Source organism: Rattus norvegicus, chromosome 5 (genome assembly GCF_021556685.1).
Source record: "Rattus norvegicus strain SHRSP/BbbUtx chromosome 5, alternate assembly SHRSP_T2T, whole genome shotgun sequence".
NCBI classification, from domain to species: domain Eukaryota; kingdom Metazoa; phylum Chordata; class Mammalia; order Rodentia; family Muridae; genus Rattus; species Rattus norvegicus.
In genome coordinates, this window is record NC_141538.1 from 11,574,961 (window position 1) to 11,601,632 (window position 26,672).

General features: G+C 44.2%; 1 protein-coding gene across 3 annotated transcripts in view; it reads left to right on the forward strand.

The window, feature by feature from the left end:
- Nucleotides 1–26,672, forward strand: part of Slco5a1 (solute carrier organic anion transporter family, member 5A1) — a 129,060-nt gene that overhangs the window by 80,391 nt on the left and 21,997 nt on the right. For all 3 annotated transcript variants that reach the window (NM_001436738.1, XM_087548615.1, NM_001107898.2), the window contains 1 exon segment: nucleotides 15,463–15,661. In NM_001436738.1, coding sequence (NP_001423667.1) covers nucleotides 15,463–15,661 — 199 coding nt within the window.

Sequence of the window (26,672 nt, forward strand, 5' to 3'; positions counted from 1 at the left end):
TTTTACAAGCTCATCTCTAACTCCCTGGTCTTTTGGCTCTTAAGATCTATCCGCCTCTTCTGCAATGTTGCCTGAAGTCTAGGAATTGTTTTGTAGGTGTTTCGGTGGGACGGGGCATTTTGACTCTGCATTTTGATTGGTTATGATTTTATGTAGTAGTCTCCATCTATTGTAAAGAGGAGTTTCCTTGACAAGGGGTTATAAGAACAAGTCTTTAGAAGGTAGTTAGGAGTGATGCTGTTTTAGTGATGTAGGTTCTCCTCTGAGACCATTGCTTCATTAGCTCTGGGTAAGTGGTTAGGCTTCTAGAACCAGGAATGTTTTTCTCCTCGTGGAGCAGGTCGTAAGTCCAGTTAGAGAGTTGTTGGTTACTGCCAGAGCATGCATGTCATTGCTGCACCCTTAGGATTGTATCACCCTGGCCATCATCGTGGTTCACAGGGTCAGAGCTGGGTAGGACAGTTGCTGGCTTTCCTCCTTTGGGAGCTTGAACGTAGACTATTTTTTGATACTTGAGGTAACCGAGTGCTGGGCTTCAGGATGGCATTTCCATGCACTCTTCACCTTGTCCTTACCCACCCTGCCCCCACTCTCTTTTCCCATTTTTCTATCCCCCTCTTGCTGATCCCCCAATGTCCTCCCCTTCTGCTTCTATTTTTTTCTCTTCCCTTAGGGTCTCTTTCTGTCTTCTCACGGTCCCCTTTCTGCCTTCATCAAACACACAGATTAGAGAAAAGGAGGTTGTAGAGGATAGAATGTAATATCGCAGTTATAGACAAGTCAATAAAGAAGCAGGTGTTCAGCAAGCATCTGGTCTACAGTGCTGGCCTTACAGGACTAAGGGCAAATTGTCCTCACTTCCATCTCGTCCAGACATCTCTCATTCAGAAGTGATATCTGTTGACACATAAAGACCATGTCCATGGCTAACAAATACATTGGCTCTTAAGAGTAGACAAGAAATGCTTGTTACCCCACAGGCAGGAAGTACCCGTCCTCTTTATATAAATAATAAAACACGGCAAGCCATTTTTAGAAAGTGAAGCAATGCTCTGCTGTAACCTGAACCAGGGCAGGCTGGACCACAGGAAAACCACTTTGCTGGCAGGCTCCGTTTCTGAGCATGCTGGGTTTTTTTTTTTTTTTGTTGTTGTTGTTTTTGTTTGTTTGTTTATTCCATCAGCCAGGGGCAAAGCACAGAAGTCAGTAGCTATGTTACTTATAGATTCTTCAAGTTTTTGTACTGAAAGTCCTCTCAGAACTCTATTTGCAGAAAGATGATGTGATTTGTTTGTGTTTTGACTTAAGTGACTTTTCGAAACACTATAGGTATAAATTTCTCTTGTAGGATACTTCGTATATATTTGTTTTATATAGAACAGTAGTAACATCCAGTATGTTGCAGAAAACATACTGATTTAGACTCTCAATTGTGGGAAGCCGGTGTGAAGTCAGGTGCTTGTATCTTAGCTCCTGGGAGCTGAGGCAGGAGGCTGCCAGGTCCTAGGCCAGTTTGAGCTACACAGGCAAGTCTGTCACTGTCACTTTCCAGTCAGAACTACAACACTTCAGAGTTTCTGTTTCATGCTCTGTAAACTGAACATATTGGGGAGTTGGTCCTGTGTTAGGATCATAGGTTCCTTTGTTCGTTTGCTTATTCTTGGGCATCAGAAAAATGGAACAGGAGAGATTTCAACTGAGTTCCATGCTGACTCAAACTGCTCCCAGTCCCTGTCCCCGTGTGGACTGTTGATCTCATAAACTAGTGCTTCCGGGAGTGTGTTTGCATTCTCAGTAGCAGAACGGGGGAATTGAAGAAAGCTATGGAGCTGGGTGGCAGTGGTGGTGGCAGCACAGACATTTAATCTCAGCATTCGGGAGGCAGAGGCAGATGAACCTCTATGAGTTTGGAGCCGGCCTGTCTTACAGAGTGAGTTCCAGGACAGCCAGGGACACATAGAAAAACCCTGCCTTGAACAACAGACAATCAAACTAACGAACATACATGGATATATACTTTCCTTTCTATCATACTGATCAGAACTTAAAAACTCATCGAGTTGTAAGGGAGGCTGGGAGATAGAGCTAGCATTGCAGGCGAGCATAAGTCAAGCTACTCCTCCATAAGGAGTCTAGTGCCATACTCAGCCTAGTCCTGTTTTTGTGAGCCAAACTTTACAAGAATGTAGTTATGCCCCTGTGTACACATGCCCATCAGTGCTTTAGTTCTACAGCTGCTGAGGTAGATAGCCAAGTCCACACCTGGCTTCCTGAGTCCTGCTCTAGAAGAAAGAAGAGTAGTCATCAGAGATCTAGATATGATCTTTGTCATAACTTCTTTCCAAATTCTATGATTAAAAAAACAAACAAAAAACAAACAAGAGAGGATGGAGAGATGCTCAGAAGTTAAGAACTCTGGCTGCTCTTCCAGAGGACCTGGGTGTGATTCTCGGTACCTACAGAGCAGCTCACATCTGTCTGTAACTCCAGTTGCAGAGGATCCAATGCCCTCTTCTGGCCTCTGAGGGCAACATAGTGTTTCTCAGATATGCATGTGGGCAATACCACTCCCAGGCATAATTTTTAAAAGAAAATATAAATAAGTAAATAATATATGAACAATAAAAACCAATAGTCAACAAATCAAATAAATAACAAAATCCTGAGCCAGTTACCTGATAAAGGAATGATTTTTACAAAGGTCTAACATTAAAGATGAGGCTCTGGCTTGTCTGCCCCAAAACTAAGGATAGACAAGGTCAGAGCAATAATGGAACCAAGGAGAAGAGAAGAGGAAAGAGAAGAGGAGAGGAGAAGAGAGGAGAGGAGAGGAGAGGAGAGGAGAGGAGAGGAGAGAAGAGGAGAGGAGAGGAAAGAAGGGAAGGGAAGAGAAGGGAAGGAAAGGGAAGGGAAGGGAAGGAAAGAGAAGGGAAATGGAGGGGAGGAGAGGGGAGAGGAGGAGAGAGGACAGGGGAGGAGAGAGAGAAAGGGGAGAAGAGAAGGCCATCAGCTGAGAAATGGCAGACGGGTTCTGATGCTTTCTGTTCAATGGCTACTCTGTAAGACTGACGAATTCATTAAGACCTGCAAGCTATGTTCTCACGTGGTTATGGATGGATGCTCAGACCATGGGGTTTCTAGAATACGTCTTTGTTCCGAATCAGCTTTGTTATTAGAAACCTTAGAGTGAAGCTTCCATTATCTGGTGCAATTATGCAGGGCAAACAAACTACAGTTCAATGGATACCCATCGGGTCTGGTTTTCCCCTTCTGTTTCTGCCTTGCCTAGTCTTTTCTTTTCTTCCTTTCTTCCTTTCTTTCTTCCTTTCTTCCTTCCTTCCTTCCTTCCTTCCTTTCTTCCTTTCTTTCTTTCTTTCTTTCTTTCTTTCTTTCTTTCTTTCTTTCTTTCTTTCTTTCTTTCTTTCCTCCTTCCTTTCTTTCTTTCTTTTTTTTCTTATGTGTTCTGGTTTCATTAGAGCAAAGAAAGATGAGTGATTTTTGAGGTTCCTTTTACTTTTTTTTTGTTTTTTGCTTTTTCCAGAGCTGAGGACCGAACTCAGGGCCTTGAGCTTGCTAGGCAAGCGCTCTACCACTGAGCTAAATCCCCAGCCCCTGAGGTTCCTTTCAGTTATGAATTTTTCTGAGTTGCGGCACCTCTGGGTTCTGTTCAGGGATAGGTAAGATGGAGGTCTAAGTGGGGCGTGACTTAATCCTCATGAGAATTACTCTCCCCTTCCTCCTTTGCTTTGGCTGGGATGACCCTTTGTCAGTAGGACTTCAGCCTGTTAAGTGTGCCTCTGCTCTCCACACACTCATTTCTCTTCCTGGGCTGAGAATCAATTTCACTGAGTTCCTTTCTCCTTCTACCATCTGGGACAATCTACTTAGTTATTAACTTATTACTTTGCCACATTAGACTGTAAAATCAGTATGGGCGAGAATTCGTGCTAGATCTATTCACCATGCATCTCCAGTTTAGAATAGTGCACAGTTGGTGTTCAAGAAAGGGTTTCTAGTAAACATTTAAATAGCAAACAATTTATTAAGTTTATGAAGTGACTAAATTAAAAGTTATAATATTGCAAGTTCTCTAAAAGTTCACTTAACAATATTCCTGCAAATAATGCACAAATAATGTTTTCGTAAAGCTCTGCTTTAGTTTAGAGATTAGAGACACACTGTGCTGAAGGAGATGTATGGAGGCCATAGCTAGCCGGCTAAGGACACCTTCCCCCTAAGACCAGACAGTGACAAATATATCTGCATTTGCTACCTTATTCTGCTAGGGATTCTTGTCAGGTCATGGGGAAGGAAAAGGAAATAAAGACCATTCAGGTTGGGAATGAAGAAGGAAAAGGACCTCTGTTTACAGGTTTCATGCTTTTTTAATGGAGAAAATCCCAAGGCATCCATTAGCAAAGCTACTCTTACTGTGCTTCTAAGTAGGGTAGCAAGACAGAGGAGAAAGAGATCCTAAAACAAACACCAGCAGGAGTGAAGTTCTTAGGAATAGTGCTCAACAAATGTATGCAAAGCTTGCATTTTGAAAGTATAGAATATTAAGAAAGCATTCGTCGGAGAAAGGATGTCACCTGGGCAGAGCTGAAAAAGATTTTCTTGCCAAACGGAAACTGACCATAGTTACAACACACCAGATTCTGGAAGTTAGGAGGTAGAATTTGTGTTCTCGCCACAGAACACATGTCACACACTGTATGTTATTTGGCTTAATTTAGCCATTGAACAGCATATGCATATTTTGAGACAAGATGCTATATATAGCAAATGTATACAACTTAGTAATCTAGACAATTAATGACTGTTTAAAAGTTAAAAAGAGTACATCGCAGGAGAAATCCACTTTATACTCAAAGACTGAAGGACTTGGTATTGTTTAGGTGTTAATACTCCTCAAAGTGACCTCTAGATTCAGTGCAGACCCCATCAAAACTTCCTAATCATCAAAATGGTATGGTACTGGCTTAAAGAAGACAGAAATAGTAAGGAATAGAATTGAGAACCCGAAACAAATTTACACACATGATCAATAGACCATGTGTTGTGTGTTCACCATGTGTGTTCATGTGTGTGGGTTCACATGCATATACATTGCCTGTTGGCTGGAAGTTGGTTTTTCTGTGTGTCCACCTTGATCATTCTCCACTTTGTTTACTAAGGGTCTCTCACTGGACCTAGAGCTTGAGGATTGGACAGTCTGGTTTGAGAGGCTCTCAACTTTCGTAATGCTGCAACCCTTTAATACAGTTCCTTGTGTCACGGTGAGCCCCAACACACAATTATTATCATTGCTACTACAGAATTACAATTTTGCTACTGTTACGAATTGTAATGTAAATATATTTTGGAGCTAAAGGTGTGCCAGAAGGGTCACGACCCACAGGTTGAGAACCAGATGTCACCTTCCCCTGGAGATCCCATGTCTCCTGAGGGACTAGAGGAGGGCTGCCATGCCTGTCTACCCAATATATGGAGGTGGGGGAATCTGAACTCCAGCCCTTAGTTTTGTGTGACAAGTAATTTATCCACTGAACTATTTGCTCAACCATGATGTAGGTGATCAGGGCACCAACAATATTCAATGGAAAAAGTGAATAGCTTTTTTTTTTTTTTTCTTTTACAACCGAATCTGGAACAAGCAGGTAGCTTAATGGGAAAGAATTAAATTTACCCCCATATCATATTAAATAAATACAAGATGGCTCAAAGTATAACATAAAAGGCTTATAATATTCCTAGAAATAAGCATGCACACAAATCACTTGGGTCTTAGGCTAAGCAGTCTAGGCCATGGGGGGCGGGGGACAAAGAAACTGGGTTTTATTAGTGTTAAGAACTTTTGTATCAAAGGGCACCATCAAGAAATTAAAAACAGATGCCACATAGGGCCAGGGAAATATTTTTAAAACGTCTATCAGCTGTGTTTACAATAATTCAAAACTTCCAGAAAAATAAGGCAACTTTAGGAAATGAGGAGAAGCTATGAATAGACATTTGTCCAGAGAATGGCCAAGGGCACCAATGACCAAAACAAGCCCAGGGACAGACACCTGATCCAGTTAGTTACCAGAGAAACAGACCAAAGCCACAGTGAGTTACTATGAGATCCTATAGCACACCTGTGTGTTGGGCTACATCAAATATTACCATCTAGAACTGTTGGTACAAATGTGGAAGGCACTGTTGGCAGGCGCGTCAAGAGATCTAGCCCTCTGGAAAACAACGGTTCAATGCATCTTCAAACACATGACCTGGAAACTCCGTTTCTAGGCCTGCTTCCAAAGGAATGAAGCTTACCGCCACATTAAACAAGATACATATGTGAACTCTCGCAACAGTGTTATTCATAATACCCCCAGTGTGGACATAGCCACAGGAGTCCGTCACGTGATGTGAGAATAAAGAGCAAGGTACGAACAGACTGCTTGGCCCCAAGGAGAAATGAAGAACAAAGCCCTGAAAACCAGCAAAGTGGCAGGACACTGGAGTGGACGGGACAGTTGATGGAGTGACATGAAAATGTTACAAAATGGTGGCGTTGCATCTCTGGGGTGTATTGTGCATGCGCCGGGCTGGGGACTGTGTAGCTGGAGCTCAGTGGTCAAGAGCTGGCCTAGCATATGTGAGGCCTTGTGTTCAAGTCCCACCATCCCCATGTGGAACTGCATGTTCCATAGGCAAATCTATAGTGTGCTAAATTGTCTTAAAAAAAAAAAACGAGGAGTTGGAGAGATGGTTTGGCAACTGCACTGGCTGCTCTTGCAGAAGATCCAGGTTTGTGTCCCAGCACCTGTATGGTGGCTCACGTCTGCTTGTAACGCCACTGACCACCGACAATGCCCCACATGTGCAATAACTTGCTTAAGACTCCTCCCTACTGTTTCCTGAAGCCAGGGGGTAAAGGGAAGTAAATAGGCAGACAGAATATATCTGAAGGCAAAACGTTCATACACATAAAGTAAAAGATAGTAAAAAAAAAGAAAGAAAAATTAAAATACATTCAATTAGTAATCACTAATTGAGACTTTAGCCCAAAATGACAACTCTGGTCTCCCACATGGATCCGACAGATTAAATACAATAATATATTTTTGAACAAAAAATATTTTTATTAGTCTTTGTGAGAGATGGGGCATTTAAGTGGGCGTGGTTTAGGTGTGTCAACTTTTTTTTTAAACCTCCACTCTGCTGCCCTTGATGGGCAGAGTTTGAGGACTCTGGTCCTCCGGGGAGAAGGAAGGCTTTGTCAGGTCTTTCAGCTGAGCTCCTGGTGGGCGGGGAGGTGGTCAGTTTTCTGGAAGAGAAAGCTCTGAGAGACACAGGACTTGGACAAACACGGATGTGGAGAACGGCGGGAAATTGCTGACCGAAAGTAGATCTTGCCTGAAGAGCCTCCACAGAGAGCTTTCCATTTGGCACAGGCCCAAACCTGTGCCCTGAACAGGAACTGAGTGCGATAACCTGATGCTAATGTCTTTGCTTGCAGCTTAGTTTTGATGACTGAAAACGTTATTGAGCTCCCATTACTGTCTGTGAAATTTCCTCTACAAAAGGCCCAGGTCAGCCCCCACCTCTGCGGTCATTCGCTGAAGGTTCATTCCCTCCCGTTTCCCAGAGCCAGAGATGAAGGAGATACCTAAGCGTTTTCCCATTGCAAGTGCAGCTGCTCTGTGGTTTCACTGCACGGATGCAGAAAGCTGCTCTAGCTGCGTAAGGTATAGAAGGTCAAACCGTATTTATTCAGTTTGATTTTGGAGTCCCTATCACGACACATGTGACACCATGTGACACCATGTGACACAGCTGAGCATGCAAACCCTTGTGACGTTTCAGCTGAATTTGTCAACTCTGCAGTGAAAACAGGGTTCCTTTCTCTCGGAATGTTCCTCCGTGTCACCTCTCCTCCGGTGTCTAAGTCTTTGAGTCCCTGAGATTAGGCTTCTCATATTTCTCTCCTACGGTGCAGTCTTAGCATGGCCGAAATGTGTGATGGGTAATGAGATCTGTTGGGCCTACGAGGAGTAACGTATGAGCTGCCTACAGGAATCTTCAACCTGAAGGCAGTGCGGAGCCGAGCTTTCTGAGCCTTTTTAAATCATTCCAGCGAGGCCATGCCAGAATTCAAGAGCCTTCTCTGTCGCTTTGATTGGGTGGTCCTGTTTGAGTCATGCAGTAGCTGTCATAGCAGAAAATGGAGGCCCATGAAGACTCCTTCAAACGCTGTCTTCTCAGACTGGAGATCAAGACGGGAAACTAAGTCAGCCACACACACACACACACACGCACGCACGCACACACACGCACACAGCCTCTCTTTGTCTGAGGTCCAAAGAGGTTTGAGGTCATATCATGGAATATGAGGTATGCAAAGCAATGTTTTGTTCTCTGTCTTCAAACAGCCACAGGATTCTCAGGGAAGGATTCCGTCAAGCAATTCAGATGCTACATGTGCTGAATTGCCTTTGAAGGGGCTCCTGAAAATTTTCCCAACAGTGAGGGAAAGACATTAAAAAAATGAGAGGTACCACTATTATTTGTAGTCTGATGTGCAGTCTGGGCGAAGATGAACTTACCGTGTCCTTTATCCTTGGGTCTTTAGTTCTACTCTGATGGTAGGGGTACCTACTCTCTGAAAGAAGAGGCTTGCAAGAGATGATAGGATAATTCATCCCGGCAAGAGAAAGGAGCATCACAGAGTCGGGAGTACGGGCTTTTATAGAGCTAACTTAGCCCAGTTGTCTGCTTTGCCACAGGCAGGTGTGGCATGGAGACAACACCCTGCCCTTCCCATCTAAGAGACCGTGGGTGATGGGGTACTTGATGCATTGCTTGCTTTCCGGTTGCTGTGCTAAAACACTTCAAGCAAAGCTTACGGAAGAGCGAGTTTATTTTGGCTTATCATTCCAAGGGGATGAGTCCATGGTGTCAGAGTGTAACCATGGCAACAAGCACCAAGGACTTGTGGTAGGGGCATGAGGCAGAGAGGGCACAGGGACCGGTGTGAGGCTCTCAACTCTCAGTGCTCGCCTCTGGTGACATACTTCCTCCCACGCACTACACCTCCTACACCCCAAAGAGCACCGCCAACCGGAGATCCCGCGTCAGATGCCTCAGACTGTGGGGGACGTCTCATTCAAACTGCGTAGATCCCTGTGGGGAGGAAGAAATGCTTCTAGACAAGCTAAGCCCTAAACGTGAGGGCTTTGTGCTTTTTATAAGAGCCGCTCTAATTCTAGACTGTTAAATTCATAAAGCTGAGAGGGAAATGAATCGCTGTGGGAAAAGGCAGCTATTGTAATACCCAACAGGTTGTGCGTGCGTGTGTGTGTGTGTGTGTGTGTGTGTGTGTGTGTGTGTGGTGTGTGTGTGTCCTGCTGGAAAGACAGAAATAGACACAGAGGCCAGGGGCAAGCAAGTCAGGGCTAGCACCAGGTGCTATAAAAGCCCATCATTTTTTTTTTTAAGATTTATTTCATGTATGTGAGTACATGGTCGCTGTCTTCAGACACACCAGAAGGGGGCATCTGATCTCATTACAGATGATTGTGAGCCACCACGAGTTGCTGGGAATTGAACTAAGTGCCTCTGAAAGAGCAGCCAGTGCTCTTAACCACTGAGCCATCTCTCTAGCCGCTGAGTCCATCATTCTTAATACTAACAACAGTGACAGTGCATTGAAGGTCTCTGCATCTGGGACATTCTTAGTGATGAGTGTTGGCCTCCTTTTCTCTCCCTGCCCTTCAGTTTCTGAGATGCTAAGCATGCTGTCAGTCAGTTTAGACATACATCTTACGTCTGTTTACAACACAGGCAATGCCTCAAAGTGGGGACAAGAGAAAAAGTTCATCTTGTTCCTAAAATACCTGATGATTAACTAACCACCATTCTTCACAAAAGGGTCAGCAAGATCGTAACCTGAGGAGAATCTTCAAGGTCTCTTTGTGGATACGTCTGAGGGAAAAAGGAAGCAGGACAATTAATACATCAGTTTCCTAAGAAAAACGAGAATCCCAAGATTTCCACCTAAAGATGGCAGAGAATTTCTAGAACTCTTCTGCTGGAAGCAGAACCTTTTGCCAATATTGAACACTTTAGTGAGTGCCTTATATTCAGGCTCTATTAATTTAATATAAATGTATCACTAAGTTTGTGAGTGTTACAGTTAAGAGCACACAATGGCTAAGTATCAAAGACTTATTTATTAAAGAACACATACAAGTTTATGTTGGGGCCGCATATAGGTTGTTTAAATTCAATCCTCCTTAAAATTCGCTGTTTTAATCCTAGGTTGTTTGTACAAATGTATCCAATTCATTAATATTAGGCATATCACAGAGATATTCAAAACAGTTAAAGTGATGATGATGATGGTGGTGGGGATGGTGGTGGTGTTGGTGGTGATGGTGATGATGATGATGGTGTTGGTGGTAGTGATGATGATGATGGTGGTGGTGGTAGTGATGATGATGGTGGTGGTGATGATGATGATGGTGGTGGTAGTGGTGATGATGATAATGGTGGTGGTGGTGATGATGATAATGGTGGTGGTGGTGATGATGGTGGTGGTGATGGTGATGATAATGGTGGTGGTGGTGGTGATGATGATAATGGTGGTGGTGGTGATGATGGTGGTGGTGATGGTGATGATGATAATGGTGGTGGTGGTGATGATGGTGGTGATGGTGATGATGATAATGGTGGTGGTGGTGATGATGGTGGTGGTGATGGTGATGATGATAATGGTGGTGGTGGTGATGATGATAATGGTGGTGGTGGTGATGATGGTGGTGGTGATGGTGATGATGATAATGGTGTTGGTGGTAGTGATGATGGTGGTGGTGGTGATGGTGATAATGGTGGTGGTGGTGGTGGTGTAGTGATAATGATGATGATGGTGGTGGTGGTAGTGATGATGATGGTGGTGGTGGTGATGATGATGATGATGGGCCAGTGAAATGGTTGTATGGGCAAAGATGCTTGTCACCAAGGCTAAGGACCTGAGTTTGATCCTTGTAACCCATATAGTAGAAAGAGAGAAGCAACATCCACAAGTTGTCCTTAGACCTCCACATATACACTGTGATGCTCATGCATGTGTGTGTGCATACATGCGCATATACACGTGTACACACACACACACACACACACACAAATACAATAACATATCTTAAGAAATGGTGATGCTAGTGACAGCCAGTGTTTACTGAATGCGTATGGTGGGCAGACTCCGTTCTAACTTCTTCCAATGTCTTCCCTCACTGGCTTCTTACAAGTCTCACCACTGTGCACAGGAGTCCTGGAAAGCTCAGAAACTTATCAAGAACACACTGCAGGTGGCAGGGAAGGGTTTGTCTTCCTTGCACTTTTCAGGAGCCAGGAAATGACACGTCTTCCCTCACCAATCCGACCCTTAGGCCTTCGGGTCCTGGGCTATGAGCAAGTGGCGTTTCCATTCCGCCCCCGTCCATTTCGTCCTTTCCCCCTCTCCTCAGTAATGTCAGATGCATTCCTTGGTGTATACTGATGCATTCTCCCACATCCTGTGGTACCCTGAGTTTTAGGTATCATGGGCCCGGGGAGTGATTGGATCAGGAGATTAGGGACCACAGAATTGTCTCCTCGAGGGTTAGATGAGAGGTGGTGTCATCAGAGGATAAACCTGGGGCACTATGGGATAGGGTCTTGGCTCTTTCGGGTCTGGGGTCTCAGGAAGGGGAAGGGCGGTGCCAGGAAAGAACACGAAGACAGAGCTGGTAGCAGTAACTTCAGCCTGGAGGACCCTCTTTTATATCCCCTTCATAAGGGAGTGGCACCATTAGAGACCAAGATGGTAGTGTGTTGGTGCTGGGGAAACTGGGCCATCAGCCCCAAGACAATCCGGAGCCAGATCTACTTAGAAGTCGGTGGGACCATTCTCACACGTAATGTGACCACCTGCGTGTGCGTAATTAATGACTCGGCTGCTAGCTGAGCTCAAAGCCCGAGTTCAATCTGTTTTTAACACTGTTCGTCCCTGGCTTTGTCATTAACACTCATTCTCTTCAGAGGGCTTCCTCTTTTTCTCACTGTGCTCTCAGAGAACATCCCATCCCTCAGATTCAAGTGTAACTTTCAAATCTCTCAGCATGACTCTTTTGAGAGCTCACAGGCCCCAGTGTGAGGTTCTTCAGGCTCCTTACACTCCGGGCTGTAGTGGAGATGGTGACACTGCTGTCTGTGCTGTCCGTACGTTGTCCTCCTATTCAGATCCCCATTCAGTGAGTGCCACACACTGGCTTTCCTTATGTAACTTACTGTGCTGTCAGTGTGGTGACTTCCTGCAGCTCACCGGGACCCTTGCAATTCACTTCTTCTGACCACTTCAGACTCACGTTATCCCTCCATCTACGCTACTGCCTATAATGCACTTCGGAATGCTCTTCATAAGGTGTAACTCTCATCTGAGCCAGCTCAGAAGTCTCCAGCGGCCTCTCCCTGCTCAGAGATGCAATCTGAGTTTCTTTCCCTGCCCTCTTACCCCTCCTCCTGCACCCTGGCACCTCCCATCATCGTACACTGAGCAGCCTGGGTATTTTGAAGCTCTGTGAACACCCGGTACCATGACCTCATGTCTTCACGTGCATTTCCTTTGTTCAGCATGGTCTCTGTGCCGGGCCGTTCGATACATTCTTCCTCGTCCATTGAATGTCAGCTGAAAATAGCCACTGTGAGATCTCTTCCAGGGAGCACTCAGCTTCCCCTTTCCCCGTGTTTTTCCAGCAACTTATAGGATTGTTTTATTGAAATTCTCTGCTAGCTTGTATGTCTGTCTTTTAGTTTGTAAGGTACACAGGGTGGGGGGGGGGCAGGTATTCTATGTTTTTCCTCCTTCTCCTTCTCTTCCTCCTCTTGCTCCTTCTCCTTCAAAAAATGGATATTTTATTTATTTACATTTCAAATGCTATCCCCTTTCCCAGTTTCCCCTCTGCAAACCCCCATCTCATGCCCCCTTACCCTGCTTCTATGAGGGTGCTCCCCCCAACTCTCACCTCGCCACTCTAGCATTCCTCTACACTGGGGTATCGAGCCTTCACAGGACCAAGGGCCTCCCCTCCCATTGATGCCAGATAAGGCCCCTTCAGCTTCTTCAGTCCTTCCCCTAACTCCTCCACTGGGGTCCCTGTGATCAGTCTGATGGTTGGCTTCTAGCATCCACATCTGTATTTGTCATGCTCTGGCGAAGTCTCTCAGGAGACAGCTGTATCAGGCTCCTGTCAGCATGTACTTCTTAGCATCAGCAATATTGTCTGTGTTTGGTACCTGCAGATGGGCTGGATCCCCAGGTGAGGCAGTCTCTGGATGGCCTTTCCTTCAGTCTCTGCTCCACCCTTTATCCCTCTATTTCCTTTAGACAGGAGCAATTCTGGGTTAAAATTTTGAAGATGGGGTGCGGGGGGGGGGGGGGCGGCTCATCCCTCAACCGGCAGGCCATGCCTAACTTCTGGATCTGGTTTCAACAGGATCTCCCTCCCCTTTGTGGGGTATTTCAGCTAATGTCATCCCCGAGGGACCCTGGGAGCCTCTTGATTTCCTGGCACCTGGGACTTTCTGGTTGTTAGCCCCATCTCCCCATCCCCCATTGCTACACACCTCTGATCAATTTTCTAACCCTCTGTACTTCTCCCCCATCTCCTCCCATACCTGATCCCGCCCCTCTTTTCCCCATCCTCCTCCTTTCTTCCTCCCAAGCCTTCTCCTCCTTTTTCTCTTCTTTTTTAAGACATGCTTTCTCTGTGTATCCCTGACTGTCCTGGAACTCACTCTTTTAACCAGGCTGGCCTTGAACACTCTGAAATTCACCGGCCTGTCTCAGGAGTGCTGGAATTAAAGGCATGTGCCACCACTGCCTAGCTGTTCTTCATTTTTTAAACAAAGATTTATTTTATTATTAGTTTTTAATTATGTTTATTCGTGCATGCATATGAACGCAGATGCCTATGGAAGTCTGGAGGGCCAGGTCTCCTTGGAGCTAGAGTTACAAATGGTTGTAAGCTGCCCGTTGTGAGTCATGGGAGTTGAACTTGGGTCCTCTGCAAGAGTCCCTGTCTTAACTGCTGAGCCGTACCTCCAACTCCATGTCTTTTTCTACAGTGTCATGGAACACCTCCAGGAGGGCACTGGTCAGAATTTAGAAATGAGTAATAAACACAAGACTCGCTTAGTTTACTCAGGCTCATGTGGCAAGATTACCATGCACGGAGTGGTTCGTGAGTGTGAGGATTTGGTTTCTCACAATCCCAGAAGGAAGGACTCCAAGATCAAGGTATTGGAAGATTTGGTGTCTGGTGAAGGTCTGCTTCTCATAGATGGGTCATTTTCAATATGCCCATTATGTGGTGGAGAGAAAAGGGAAGGCTCAGGTCTCCTTATCTTGTTCGTGTGGTGTCCACTTCCCTAATAGCCACACTTCAGGAGTTAGGAGGTTAACAAATGAATTCAGGGAGACATGAGCATTAGGGCAATGGCAGTAACTGAGGCCCACTTTATGGAATAGAGCATGTTCAGTACTGCAGGACCCCTGTGTCCTGAGCTGCTCATTGACAAGTTATCTTGGCTTTTATGGTAACTACCCTTCCTTTACACTCACGTTACCACATGTGCATCCTAGAACATTACAGCTCGGTTCTCCTGGGTCTTGATCCTGACACACGTGTGAACATGTGCACATTTTATTGCACTCGTTTCCTTGTGACGTCTTTATGAGAGCTGTCCACATTACGTGTGGTTACAGGTCTTCCCTTGTGTTAGGAATATTCCTCATACACTGTCTGTGATGGGATATTTGGCTTATTTTCAGTTAGGAACTACCAGGATGGTTAGTAGACACCATCAGTTTCTTTGGGGTATAAATCTGGGATGGAACTGCCTGTCACGGGGTGTGTCTACCTTCTGTTGTACCAGGTAATGACAAACTGCTTTTCAAAGTTGGTCCTACTGTTTCTAGTCCTCCACTGCCGAGAGTTTCCAGTAGTTTTATCTTGTTCAACATGTGACATTACCAAACTTGAAAATGTTTAAAATGGTCCGTGGTGGAACAACACCGTGGTTTTAACCCATGCTTCTAGCTCAGTAATGAAAGCGCATCTTTTCATGTGCATAGGACATTTGGATCTTCTTTTTGGTGAAGGGCCGATTTAAATTTTTCATGAATTGTTCACCTTTTTAACAAATTCTTCCTTCTTATTTTACTGCTTTGTAAAAGTATTTGTTGTACCTTTTGGATTCGACTCCTTCGTCAATGTTTTTTGAGTAGTATACTGTAAAATTATACACGCGGTATTTATGAATTAGAGGAATTCTGATTCTTTACCTTAGTGCTGATGAGCAAACAAAGATAGAACAATTAGAGGAGGCAATAGCAGTCGAGGCTAGTACAAATGAACCCTTTCCTCCTCCTCTCCCCAGGTGTCATCATTGTCCCCAGCGCTGGTGTTGGCATTGTCCTGGGAGGCTACATCATAAAAAAACTGAAGCTCGGTGCCAGGGAATCTGCAAAACTCGCAATGATCTGCAGTGGGGTGTCTTTGCTGTGCTTCTCAACCCTGTTCATTGTTGGATGTGAAAGCATTAACCTGGGAGGCATAAACATCCCTTACACAACGGGGTGAGTACCTTTCTGGAGCACTGTCCACCATCCCCCCTGCGTCAGTGGGAGTGAAGTGCGAGCACTGTGTGATCCCACACGTGGGCCGGACTGTCTCTCCTCCCTCCTCTGTGTGTGTCTCTGGAGCTCATGCTCCTAGAGGGTGGAGGTCAGAGGGTGTCATCTCTGTCTGCGTCCCCTTGGGTCCTCACAAAGTCACCTCCATGGCCTTTTAATTATAGGAGACGAGGAGGAGACACTTATTGTACTGATTAAAATGTTTTTAAAGTGCACTGTTCATAATGGGTGGAGAGGTAGCTCACCACCAGGAACGAGGTCAGTACACCAGTAACTAAGTTGGATCCCCAGAACCCATGTAAAAGTGCCAGATGCAGGGGTACACACTTGTAACCCCTGTGCTGGGGAGCTGGATGGGAGAAGGTGCCTGCGGCTGGCCAGCAAGTCTGGTCTAATCTGTGGGCCCTAGGCTAATGCTGGACCATTTCAAAAATCAGAATGCAAAGTTCCTGACGAGCAGAAGCACCTGAGCGTGTGTGCTCATGAGTGTGTACATACATGTAGTCATGTGCCCATGCATATGTTCATGCATGCACCCACATGAACCTACACCCAAACCCATCAAATTTATGAAATTCAATCCACTGTGGAAAGTCTTGAGTCCCCCCATTCGCCTACTTCTTCCCGCCTTTGCAAACTAATATAATACTTTTTGCAAACTAGATAATACTTTTCTTTCATTTAATGTTTTTTCAGAGTACATTTTCTTTATGTTTTCCCTCCCCCAACCCCTCCCAGATCCTCTCACTTTCCTACTCAGCCAATTTCATGTAGTTGCTATTAAAAACTAAATGAAACAGTAAGACAAAAATTCCAGAACAAAACAAAAATCTCATACAAACCAAAAACTATGGAGTTCGATTTATGGTGTCCAACTGCTCCTGAGCATGGGGCTGCCCTGGACTGTGCCTCATAGACCTAGAGAGCCATCACCGAGGAGAACTGAGCTCCCTCTCCCAGCAGGCAACTGCACGTAGCTTCTTGGTTAGGGATGGGACTTTGTGTCCACTTCCTCTTCTTGGTGCTGAGATTTTGTCTGTTTGAACCTGTAAGGTTCTGTGTGTGCTGAAAGTTTCGGTGAGGTTATAGGTGGTCAGCCCTGCTGTAAAGGGAAGATGCAGGGTACTTCAAGCAACCCATCAACTTTTGACTCTTAAAGTCTTTTTTGCCCCCTTTTTACACAGATCCCAGAGCCTTGAGGGGAGGGTTTGGTGAAGACACCTCACTTAGGATTGAATGCTCACTCTGCACAGTGTCCATTTGAGGGTCTCTGTTAATTGCCATCTACTGCAAGAAGAAACTTCTCTGCTGAGGGTTTACAGAAATACTGACCAATGGGTATAGCAATATTTCATTTGGAATAATTTCATTGCGATTTTCCTTTATCAGAATAATAGTCTTAAGTTTCCCTCAGGCCCATGATCTATCTAGTGTCAGGTTCTTGGGCAGTTTAGCAGTGTCAGGAATGGGTTCCATCTCATAGAGTGGGCCTTAAAATCCAATATTATTTTATTTGTTTTAAATTTTTAAAAATTGACCTTTTTTTTGTTTTTTGTATGAGAGCTCTGCCTGCATGTATGCCTGCATGCCAGAAGAGGGTATCGGGTCTCATTATCATATAACCAAAGTGAAGAGCTGCCATGTGTTTGCTGTGATTTGAACTCAGGGCCTCCAGAAGAACAGTCAGTGGTCTTAGCCGCTGAGCCATCTCTCTACCTAATTTTGAAAAGTGGTTGATTACTGCCATGACATCCGTGCCACTATTGCACCAGTGGATGTTGCAGGCAGATGGCTGTTTTAGGTCATAGACTTATTAGTGGTTACTTTTCCTCTCTGGTAGCATGCAGTGTGCCTTCCAGTATCATGAACACTAGTCAATAAGAGTGAAGCTTGTAGGTGGGCACCACCTAGGTCCTTCTACACTCAATATATAAGTACATGCTGTCTTCAGGTCGTGGAGACCAATAGCATTGAAAATAGCCTGTGAAGTTTGATGGAGGAATGACTGTGTAACTGGAGATTTTCCTGGGTGGCGTAAGGTGATCAGTTGGGGCATTGTTTACCTCATTATATGGTGATTTCATTTAAATTCTTACATTATGTACAGGTTTTAGGGCGCTTCTACAGTAGTTGGCTTCTGGAGTTTTTTTCAAAAGAACTTTTGTGTTAATTATCCTCCCTATATTTCCTCTTTAACTTGTCCTCCACTCCCTCATTATTTAAACTACCTAGTTCAGTTTCTTCCTTATCTTTTAGTAATCTATATTGTTTTCTCCTTCCTTCCTTCCTTCCTTCCTTCCTTCCTTCCTTCCTTCCTTCCTTTCTTCCTTCTCCTACTCCTTCTTGAGATAATGTTTTCACTATATGACATAAATGAGGGTGGCCTCAAACTCACAGAGACACTCTATTTTCTTCTGCTCCTAATTGTTGGATTATAGGTGTGTGTAATCACACCTGGCTAGTAGTTTCATTCAGTTTTGTGTACCTTTCCAAAATTTCTTTATATGTCAAATACTAAGAACATCTGCTTTGATTTTTTTTTTTACTGTTTTACACTTTAGCTTTAGCATTTGACAATTGTTTTTCTGAGCTTTGTTATTATGTACCAATGTGTTCGGATATTTCTATACTATTAGAAAAAATTATGGAACATAGTGAGTGAGCTCTCAACCCAGAACGTCAAACATTCTTCTATGTGGCTTACATGTTTTATTAACTTGTGAGAACCTACAATATTGTTATATAGATACTATTACCACAAATTTATAGGTGATCGGTCGTTTGTTCAGTTTTAGCCATGTTACTTTCTCACCAAGACTTTCCCTCTTCACTTTGGGTATATTACTCCTCCTCATTTCTCCACAGCATTCAACACCCCTGAAGCTACTTTGTTTAATTAGTTCCTTTTTGATAACCTTCTTGACCTAGGTCCTTGAGATAAATTCTTTTGTTGTACACAATAGTGGTGTCTCTCATGTCTAAAGCAATGCATGAAGATTTGTTGCATGGATGCATGGATGGATGAGCGGATGGATGAGCGGATGGATGGATGAGCGGATGGATGGATGAGCGGATGGATGGAGGAGCGGATGGATGGATGAGTGGATGGATGAGTGGATGAGTGGATGAGCGGATGGATGAGTGGATGGATGGATGAGCAGATGGATGAGCGGATGGATGGATGAGTGGATGGATGAGCAGATGAGTGGATGAGTGGATGGATGAGTGGATGAGCGGATGGATGAGTGGATGAGCGGATGGATGAGTGGATGAGCGGATGGATGAACGGATGAGCGGATGGATGGATGAGTGGATGGATGAGTGGATGAGTGGATGGATGAGTGGATGAGTGGATGGATGAGTGGATGAGCGGATGGATGGATGAGTGGATGGATGAGTGGATGAGTGGATGGATGGATGAGTGGATGGATGGATGAGTGGATGAGTGGATGAGTGGATGGATGAGTGGATGAGCAGATGGATGAGTGGATGGATGAGTGGATGAGTGGATGGATGAATGGATGGATGAGTGGATAGATGGATGAGCGGATGGATGAGCGGATGGATGGATGAGTGGATGAGTGGATGGATGAGTGGGTGGATGGATGAGTGGATGGGTGGATGAGCGGATAGATGGATGAGTGGATAGATGGATGGGTGAATGGATGAGTGGATGAGTGGATGGGTGGATGGATGAGTGGATGGGTGGATGGATGAGTGGATGGGTAGCTGGAAGGTTGAAAGGTAGGGGTGAATAGCTGGATATCTCCAAAAGATTTTGTTCATTTGTTATGCTGCCCACTTAATGAACTCTTTTAATTAAAAACATCTTTTCCCCCTTTAACTTAAGAAATGTTTCTCCTACTATACTTGTACCCTTTTTGGCCTCTATCTTAGTCACTGCTCTATTGCTGTGAAGAGATAACATGATCAATCACTGATTATAAGAGAAAGCATTCAATTGGGGCTTACTTACAGCTTCAGATATTTAGTCCATTATCATTGTGGCAGGAAGCATGGCTATTTTCAGCAGGCACTGGAGCAGGAGACAAGAACTACATCCTAACTGATAGGCAGAGACAGACTCTGGGCTTGGCATGGGCTTTTGAAACCTCAAAGTGACACTTTCTCCAACAGGACCATACTTTTTAGTCCTTCTAATCTTTTCAAATAGTTCCACTTTCTGGTGACTAAACATTTATATATATATATATATATATATATATATATATATATATATATATATATGATCTTTATGGGTCCCATTCTTATTCAAACCTCCCCATTTCATTGCCTGTCCCCCACAGGCTTATCACAATATCATAATGTAAAAATGTATTCAACCTAACATCAAAAGTACCCATAGTTGCAGTATCAACCTTGTTTAAAAGTCCACAATTCAGAGTGTCTTCTGGGACTCATGGTGATCTATCAACTATAATCACTGTAAAATCAAAATAAAAAAAAAGCAGAACACATACTTCCAACACACAGTGGCACAGGATATACATTATCACTTTAAAAGGAAGGGAAAGAAGCATAGTGAGGAAATACTAGACCAAAGCAAAGCTGAAAATCAGCAGGGCAAACTCCCAATTCTATATCTCCATGATTGATTTCAAAGAATTGTTTAGATCTCCACCTCTTTCCACTTTGTTGCCTGTAGCGTACATCTCTCTTGGGCCGTGTCTATATCCAGTCTGCCGCTTTCCTTGGCAAGGACCACACAATTCTGGCATCTCCCACATCTTGGGGTCTCTAACACAATCTAGGCTTCACCTTCATAGCTCCATGGAATGCTCTCTGAGCCTCCATGCACACACACCCTGACACATGTCTGGCCTCAGCAGCTTTCCTTAGCCATGAAGGGAGATTCTACAACCCCTTTCTTATACCCTTGACTCTAAAGCCAGAGCCATGGCTGAAGCTGCCATTCCTGCTGCTTGCTGGGACTAGAACTTGGCACCTTTGTTCAATTAGATTTGTATCCGTTTTCTATTATTGGTGGTTTTCTTCACCACTCAAACTTTCATTTGCTTTCACAAGCTGGAAGCATAGGTGGGTGGGGTCTTGCTCTGAGGACACAGTTCCCTTTACTCCATTTAGCATCAAGCTTTTCTTTTTATCTCCTTGAGTACTGGAGCTTTTTGTCTTCCACATTATATTTCCTGATGCTCTTTTTCTACCCAAACTGTACACTTTGCAATTTTCCTTGTTCAGTTTGTTCCTTTTCATTATAGATCTGCATAAGAGTGACTACTAATAACCACAGGACGAGAATCAATACTCGGCTGTCTTGAAATCTCTGCCAATGTCATTAATCCAACACTCTTCAATTTAGTCCAAGACAGATTTCTTTTTTCGGGGGAGGAGGAGAAGAGGAACAAGGGCAAAAAGCAGCCAGTTTTCTCCAAAATGTCACAAGAATGATCCTAGGCCATTGTAGCTGCTTGTATTGTGAATGCTAATTATGTTCCAAAAAAACCTGCTTACACGAGAATGTCTGCACATGTAGCTTTGGGGAGCCTGCCTCCAGTTGGTTCTGACTGGTGAATAAAGATGCCAGCAGCCAGGAACTGGGGAGGAGTACTCAGGACTCACATGACTCACCAGAACCTTCTCCCCATTTAATTTGTAAAATGCAGGTGAGGGCAGGTACAGGATGTCATTGGATGAGAGGGAAGGATGGGCGGGAGAAAGGTTTGAAGGAAGAGGGGGAGACTGGAATGGAAAGAGAAAGAGACAGGAGGGACAGAGGGAGAAGCCCGGGAAGGACAAGATGGCTGCTGATGTTAGGATTCCACGCTGTGCCTTTACAGGTTGTTATAAATGTTGTTAGGGGACGGATGTGTACAGGGCTTTGTATGGTTAGGTGGGCAATTCTATCTTATCAGTTGGGTCAAAGGTTATTTATTGTGTTGTGTGTTCTTTTATTGACAGTTTGAGTGTAGGAAAGTGCAGTGGCTGGAGACACTGGTCTGCTGCCTCGGAGTCGAGATGTGTTTCTGTCAAGATAGCTAAAAGATATCTTGGGGCACCCCAGTGCTGGACCTAGAGTGGGTAAAAGACTATATATATAATATATATATATATTATATATATATATATATATTTACAACAATAATGATCCTACTAGGATGGCGCAAAAATCCTACTTAAAATGTTCAATTGCTTTTTTTTTTTTGGTCTAATTTCATAAAGCTTCCATATTCCAACAACAAATATGGTAGGTAAGCCATGGCAATTCCCCACTTCATGGTACCAACTTCTGTCTTAGTTTTGTTCTACTACTACACTATGACCAACTTGCTGTTATAAGGGAGAATACTTCATTGGGGGATTGCTTACAGGTTCAAGGTTTTAGTTTATTATCATCATGGTGGTGGTGGCCTGCAGGCAGACCCTCGAGCAGTAGCTGAGAGCTCCATCTTGATCTATAAGTAGATTGAGAGAGACTCTGCTCTTGGCATGGGGTTGAAGCCTCAAAGCCAACCCCAAGTGACATACTTCTTAATCCTTCTAATCCTTTCAAATGGTATCTCTTTCTGGTAACTGCATTCAAATTAATGAGGCTATGGTGGCCAATCTTATTCAAACCTCCACAGCCTCTTTCTTTTTGTCCTGTGATTTCCAAGGCAATTGTTATTCTTCTGTTAGAACTTACGAAATGGGTTTCTCTTTGTTAACTTACTCCGCCATATTTCATAATTTTGTACATTTTGCTCTGAGAGCTTTTTTCCAAAGGACTTGTTCTAAATTCTTCATATAGTTTCTAAAGATTTGAGGATTATTTTTTCTTGTTGACTCTTGATTGCCCTCCCCCCGCCCCTTTCTTAGCATCCTGATATTTTAGAAAGTAAGGTCTCCTTGGATCTCTTACGATTAGGACTTTTTCCTCTACTTCTGTGCCTTGCATCTTATCATTTAGTTTTAAAGGTTTTTTCTTTCTCTATTTACTGACAATCATCTTTCCAGACTGACAGCCCTCGGGCCAGCCTCTCTCTGGGTATGCCTGCTCCCCATGCCATCCTCAGTACAAGAACGAACGGGTTAGTCGAGGTTGTCAACATCTAGAGAAGTTTAGTTTCTTAAATTCCTTACAGCTTCCCTCACAGCTTTCTGATGCTTTTCTGGGCTCCGAATTGGAGCTGGTGGTAAGAGGAGTGGAAGGAACCATTCATGGCCTATCTCCCTCAGTGGGGCCCATTGTGTTCTCCTCCACAGATCAATGAGCTCATGGTTGTCTGCTTGCAACTGTCATGGTGTTTGCTGCCAGTTTTTTTTTAATTTCTTCAATAGTACATGATTTTATTCCTTTTACATCTAATCTATATTTATTTCAAATATATTTTTAGAAAACCTGAAAGCCAGAGTCTGTATCTTACCTGCATCAGAACTATAGGTTCCCTCAAGTCTCCTAGAGACTCGCTTAATACCACTGTGTCCTGCCAACCCCAATCAATTGCTTTGTAGTCCCCTAGCATTGCCAGGGGAGATTATGTCATTGTGCTCATTGACTCCATAACAGATTCATGCGTTCCAACCTTTGCAGGCCCTCATCTTTGTAAACAACCCATTTTCCTAGCCAAGGTCAGCTTTCTTCCCCAAACTCACAATGATGCTTCCTTTTTGTGCTTTGTAATCCATTTCCTCAAGTCTTTTAAATCTTTAGTTTTGTTTTTCTTAGTAGGCAATCAGCTCCATGTCAGTGAGAAAGTGAGGTTTCTACCCCTCTTTCCACCCAAGCCATCTTGTCTAAAACAGTATTATTCTCAAAGGCAAGTGTTAACTTTATTGTTTTCTAGCTGGGTGACCTTCCCACTACCCACCACACACACTAACAATCTTGGCTATTTTTTGTGTATAGTTGGTGAAGACATCAGTCTCAGCGTGCTGAGAAGTTAAAATAACTCAGAGGGAAGAAAGGGAGGTGCTACCTCCTCCCATGTCCAGTGTAGAGCATCTAGCTATTGTTAAGCAAATGATAGTTGTTTTTCTTATGAAGATTATTTAGGACTCATGTTTCCTTACATTTCTTTCTTGTCCCTCTTCTCTTTCCTCAAGATCATGCAAAGCAACTCAATTCGTTCTAGAATGCAAGTGGATGCCAGGCCTCTGCCTGTGCACAGGAAAGTTACTCAGTGTTGCTGAACCTCTCTAGAGCTCCATGTTAACACACAGCTTAGAAGTGAGAGGCGGTGGCACACACCTTAAATCCTTGCACTGAGGAGGCAGAGGTAGAGGCAGGGGCAGGGGCAGGGGCAGGGGCAGGGGCAGGGGCAGAGAGGCAGAGGCAGAGGCAGAGGCAGAGGCAGAGGCAGAGGCAGAGGCAGAGGCAGAGGCAGAGGCAGAGGAAGGGGCAGGGGCAGGGGCAGGGGCAGAGAGGCAGAGACAGGGGCAGAGGCAGAGGCAGAGGCAGAGGCAGAGGCAGAGGCAGAGGCAGAGGCAGAGGCAGAGGCAGAGGCAGAGGCAGAGGCAGAGGCAGAGGCAGAGGCAGAGGCAGAGGCAGAAGCAGGTGGATTTCTGAGTTCAAGGTTAGCCTGGTCTACAGAGTCAGTTCTAGGACAACCAGAGCTACCCAGAGAAATGTTGTCTTGAAAAGCAGAAGCCAAAACCCAGCCAAACAAAAATGCATCTTCGGGACACTTCATCTGACTGGAATCACTTGAGAAGGATCATTCTATCTCAGAACACCGGCTACTGCAGCAGGGAACCAGGTGTCCTGGCGCTTTGCAAACTGATTTCAGTGACATTTGTGGATTAGCAAAAGAAATCATCAGTTTTCATTGATAACTTCCCTGGCTTTCCTCCTGGTTTTAGGAAGCTACTCCACGAATGGATTAGAACGGGCCTTTCTGGCATGCCGCTTTCAGAGTGTAGGTACAGTGAGATCCTTACTGCCTTGGCTCGGTTTTCTTCCTCAGTGTACAAGCTCCTCAGTGGCATGTGGATGCTTACCTTAGTAACTTTAGTTTTCTACCTATTATTAAATTATACTTCTTCTCTTTTCAAAGATGGGGGTTCCCTGACTGGTCTGGAACTTGCTCTGTAGACCAGGCTGACTGTGAACTCACAGAGATCTGTTCTCCTCTACCCAGTGCTAGGTTTAAAGGGATATGCCATTGGGCCCAGCACACATTCTAGTGTTTTATTCTATGACGTCAGTAAAGAGATAAATAAGGGAGAGGGACCTTAACATTGTAAAGGATCTGCTGAGGCTATAGCCCAGTGGCATACATATTAATGTCCAATAACCAGCACCCTTCAGGTTCAGCACATAGATCTGTTAAAGTGTTCCAACGACAATAAAGTAGCAATAGGATGTAAAGGGAACTTTAGATTTGAGAAGTTGATGTGTTTTCAGCATGAAGATTCTAGGAACTGTAGTTGATAGCCTGATCCATTTCCACTTAAAGCAATTCCATCCCGATACCTGGATTTTCCATACAGTTTAATTAATTAGTGTGTTTGGATCCCCCTCTGTGGCTAGCGACTTCTACTCAGCACAGGTGTATCTTAACCGTCTCGTAGTCAAGTTGGCATCCATTATGAAAGTCATGACTTAAGACTCTAAGTAAACACGTTGCATAACGAGACCGACCACCTCCCTGCTCCCTCTACCTTCAAATACTCTCTAAAGGTTGATTTAAATGATGGCCAACTGCACTTCCAACAACTACTGTCTCTTGACATATCATTTAATAGCTCCAGCATGAAAGATGATAGCTCTTTCGTCTACCGGATGTCATCTCTTTGTGCTTGCCATCTACTATGCCACCTTCTTGTGACTTCAGTGTCTGGATGAAGCTGTTTCCAGAGGCGACTTCCTGAGCTCCCAGATGTCTGAGAAAGGACAGGTTTCTGTTTGTGGCAGTGACAATGGAAGGCCTACTAGTGGTCTTCAGAGCTTGAGGTAGCTTGCTGTGCTACAAAGTGCCCATGAGAGTGGAATGTATCACTGTCTTCCTACACACCCGGAGGGGGCAGGGTTTTGTTTCCAACTCATATCATACAATGATGTGCCTTGTTGCTATATATCACTTTAAATAAACGCTGTTCATTGTGCATTGATTGATAAAGATTAGCCAATGCAGTTACACATATTTTTACTTATTTTGTTCTTGACTCTTTAGGGCTGGTTTTCCTAAAGAGAGTCTTGGTAATGCTGGGCAGATCATTGTATCTCACAGTTTCTTAGTTTTTACATTGAGCAACATTGCTAGACAATCTCAGAGCCCTCTTCCATTTTTGTAGCTCATGCCAGCCATTTGGAGCCTCAGTTGTAAAATATTTGATCATAAGGTCCTGAGCTCCACTTGAAATTACGTCATATTGACTCACTGGGCACAGAGACGGTGTACCTCTACTTCTAGCACTTGGGAGGTGGAGAAAGGAGGTCAGGGTGTCATCCTCAGCTCCATAGTGAGTTTGAAACCAAGGCTATGTGAGATACAAGCTCAAAAAAAACCCCAACAAAACAAGATTCGCCTACCTGCTTCATGAATAACAGGGGCAGCTCGTGTAGAAGTCTGCCTTGCCTGGAATTCTTTTCAGTTTTGAAAGATGGTAGCTGGTATCTTCGTGCTGGTAAGTAATATGTCCCTGTATATCTCTCCTTCCTATCATGGCTTCGCTTCTGGCAAATGAGAGATTTCTTAGTGCTTTGAGATGTGCCTTTGCACCGCTGCGAGAGTTCAGTGTGGCTTATGGCTGTACCACGCTGAACATTTTATCTTATTTTCTCTCTCTTTACCATACAGGTCCTTTGGGTATATTCTGGCTTCCAGTTTAATGTTTTTATGGAATAACTGAATGTGCGAACGAGTGGGTCCCGCACCTCCACCTGTTTCTTGTGCCTTTTCTTAAGCTTTCCCCCCTCTGCTTGTGTGTTTTTTTTCCTATTCAGATGTGCTGACTTTGTTTTATTATTTTATTTCACTTTTAAATTGTCCCT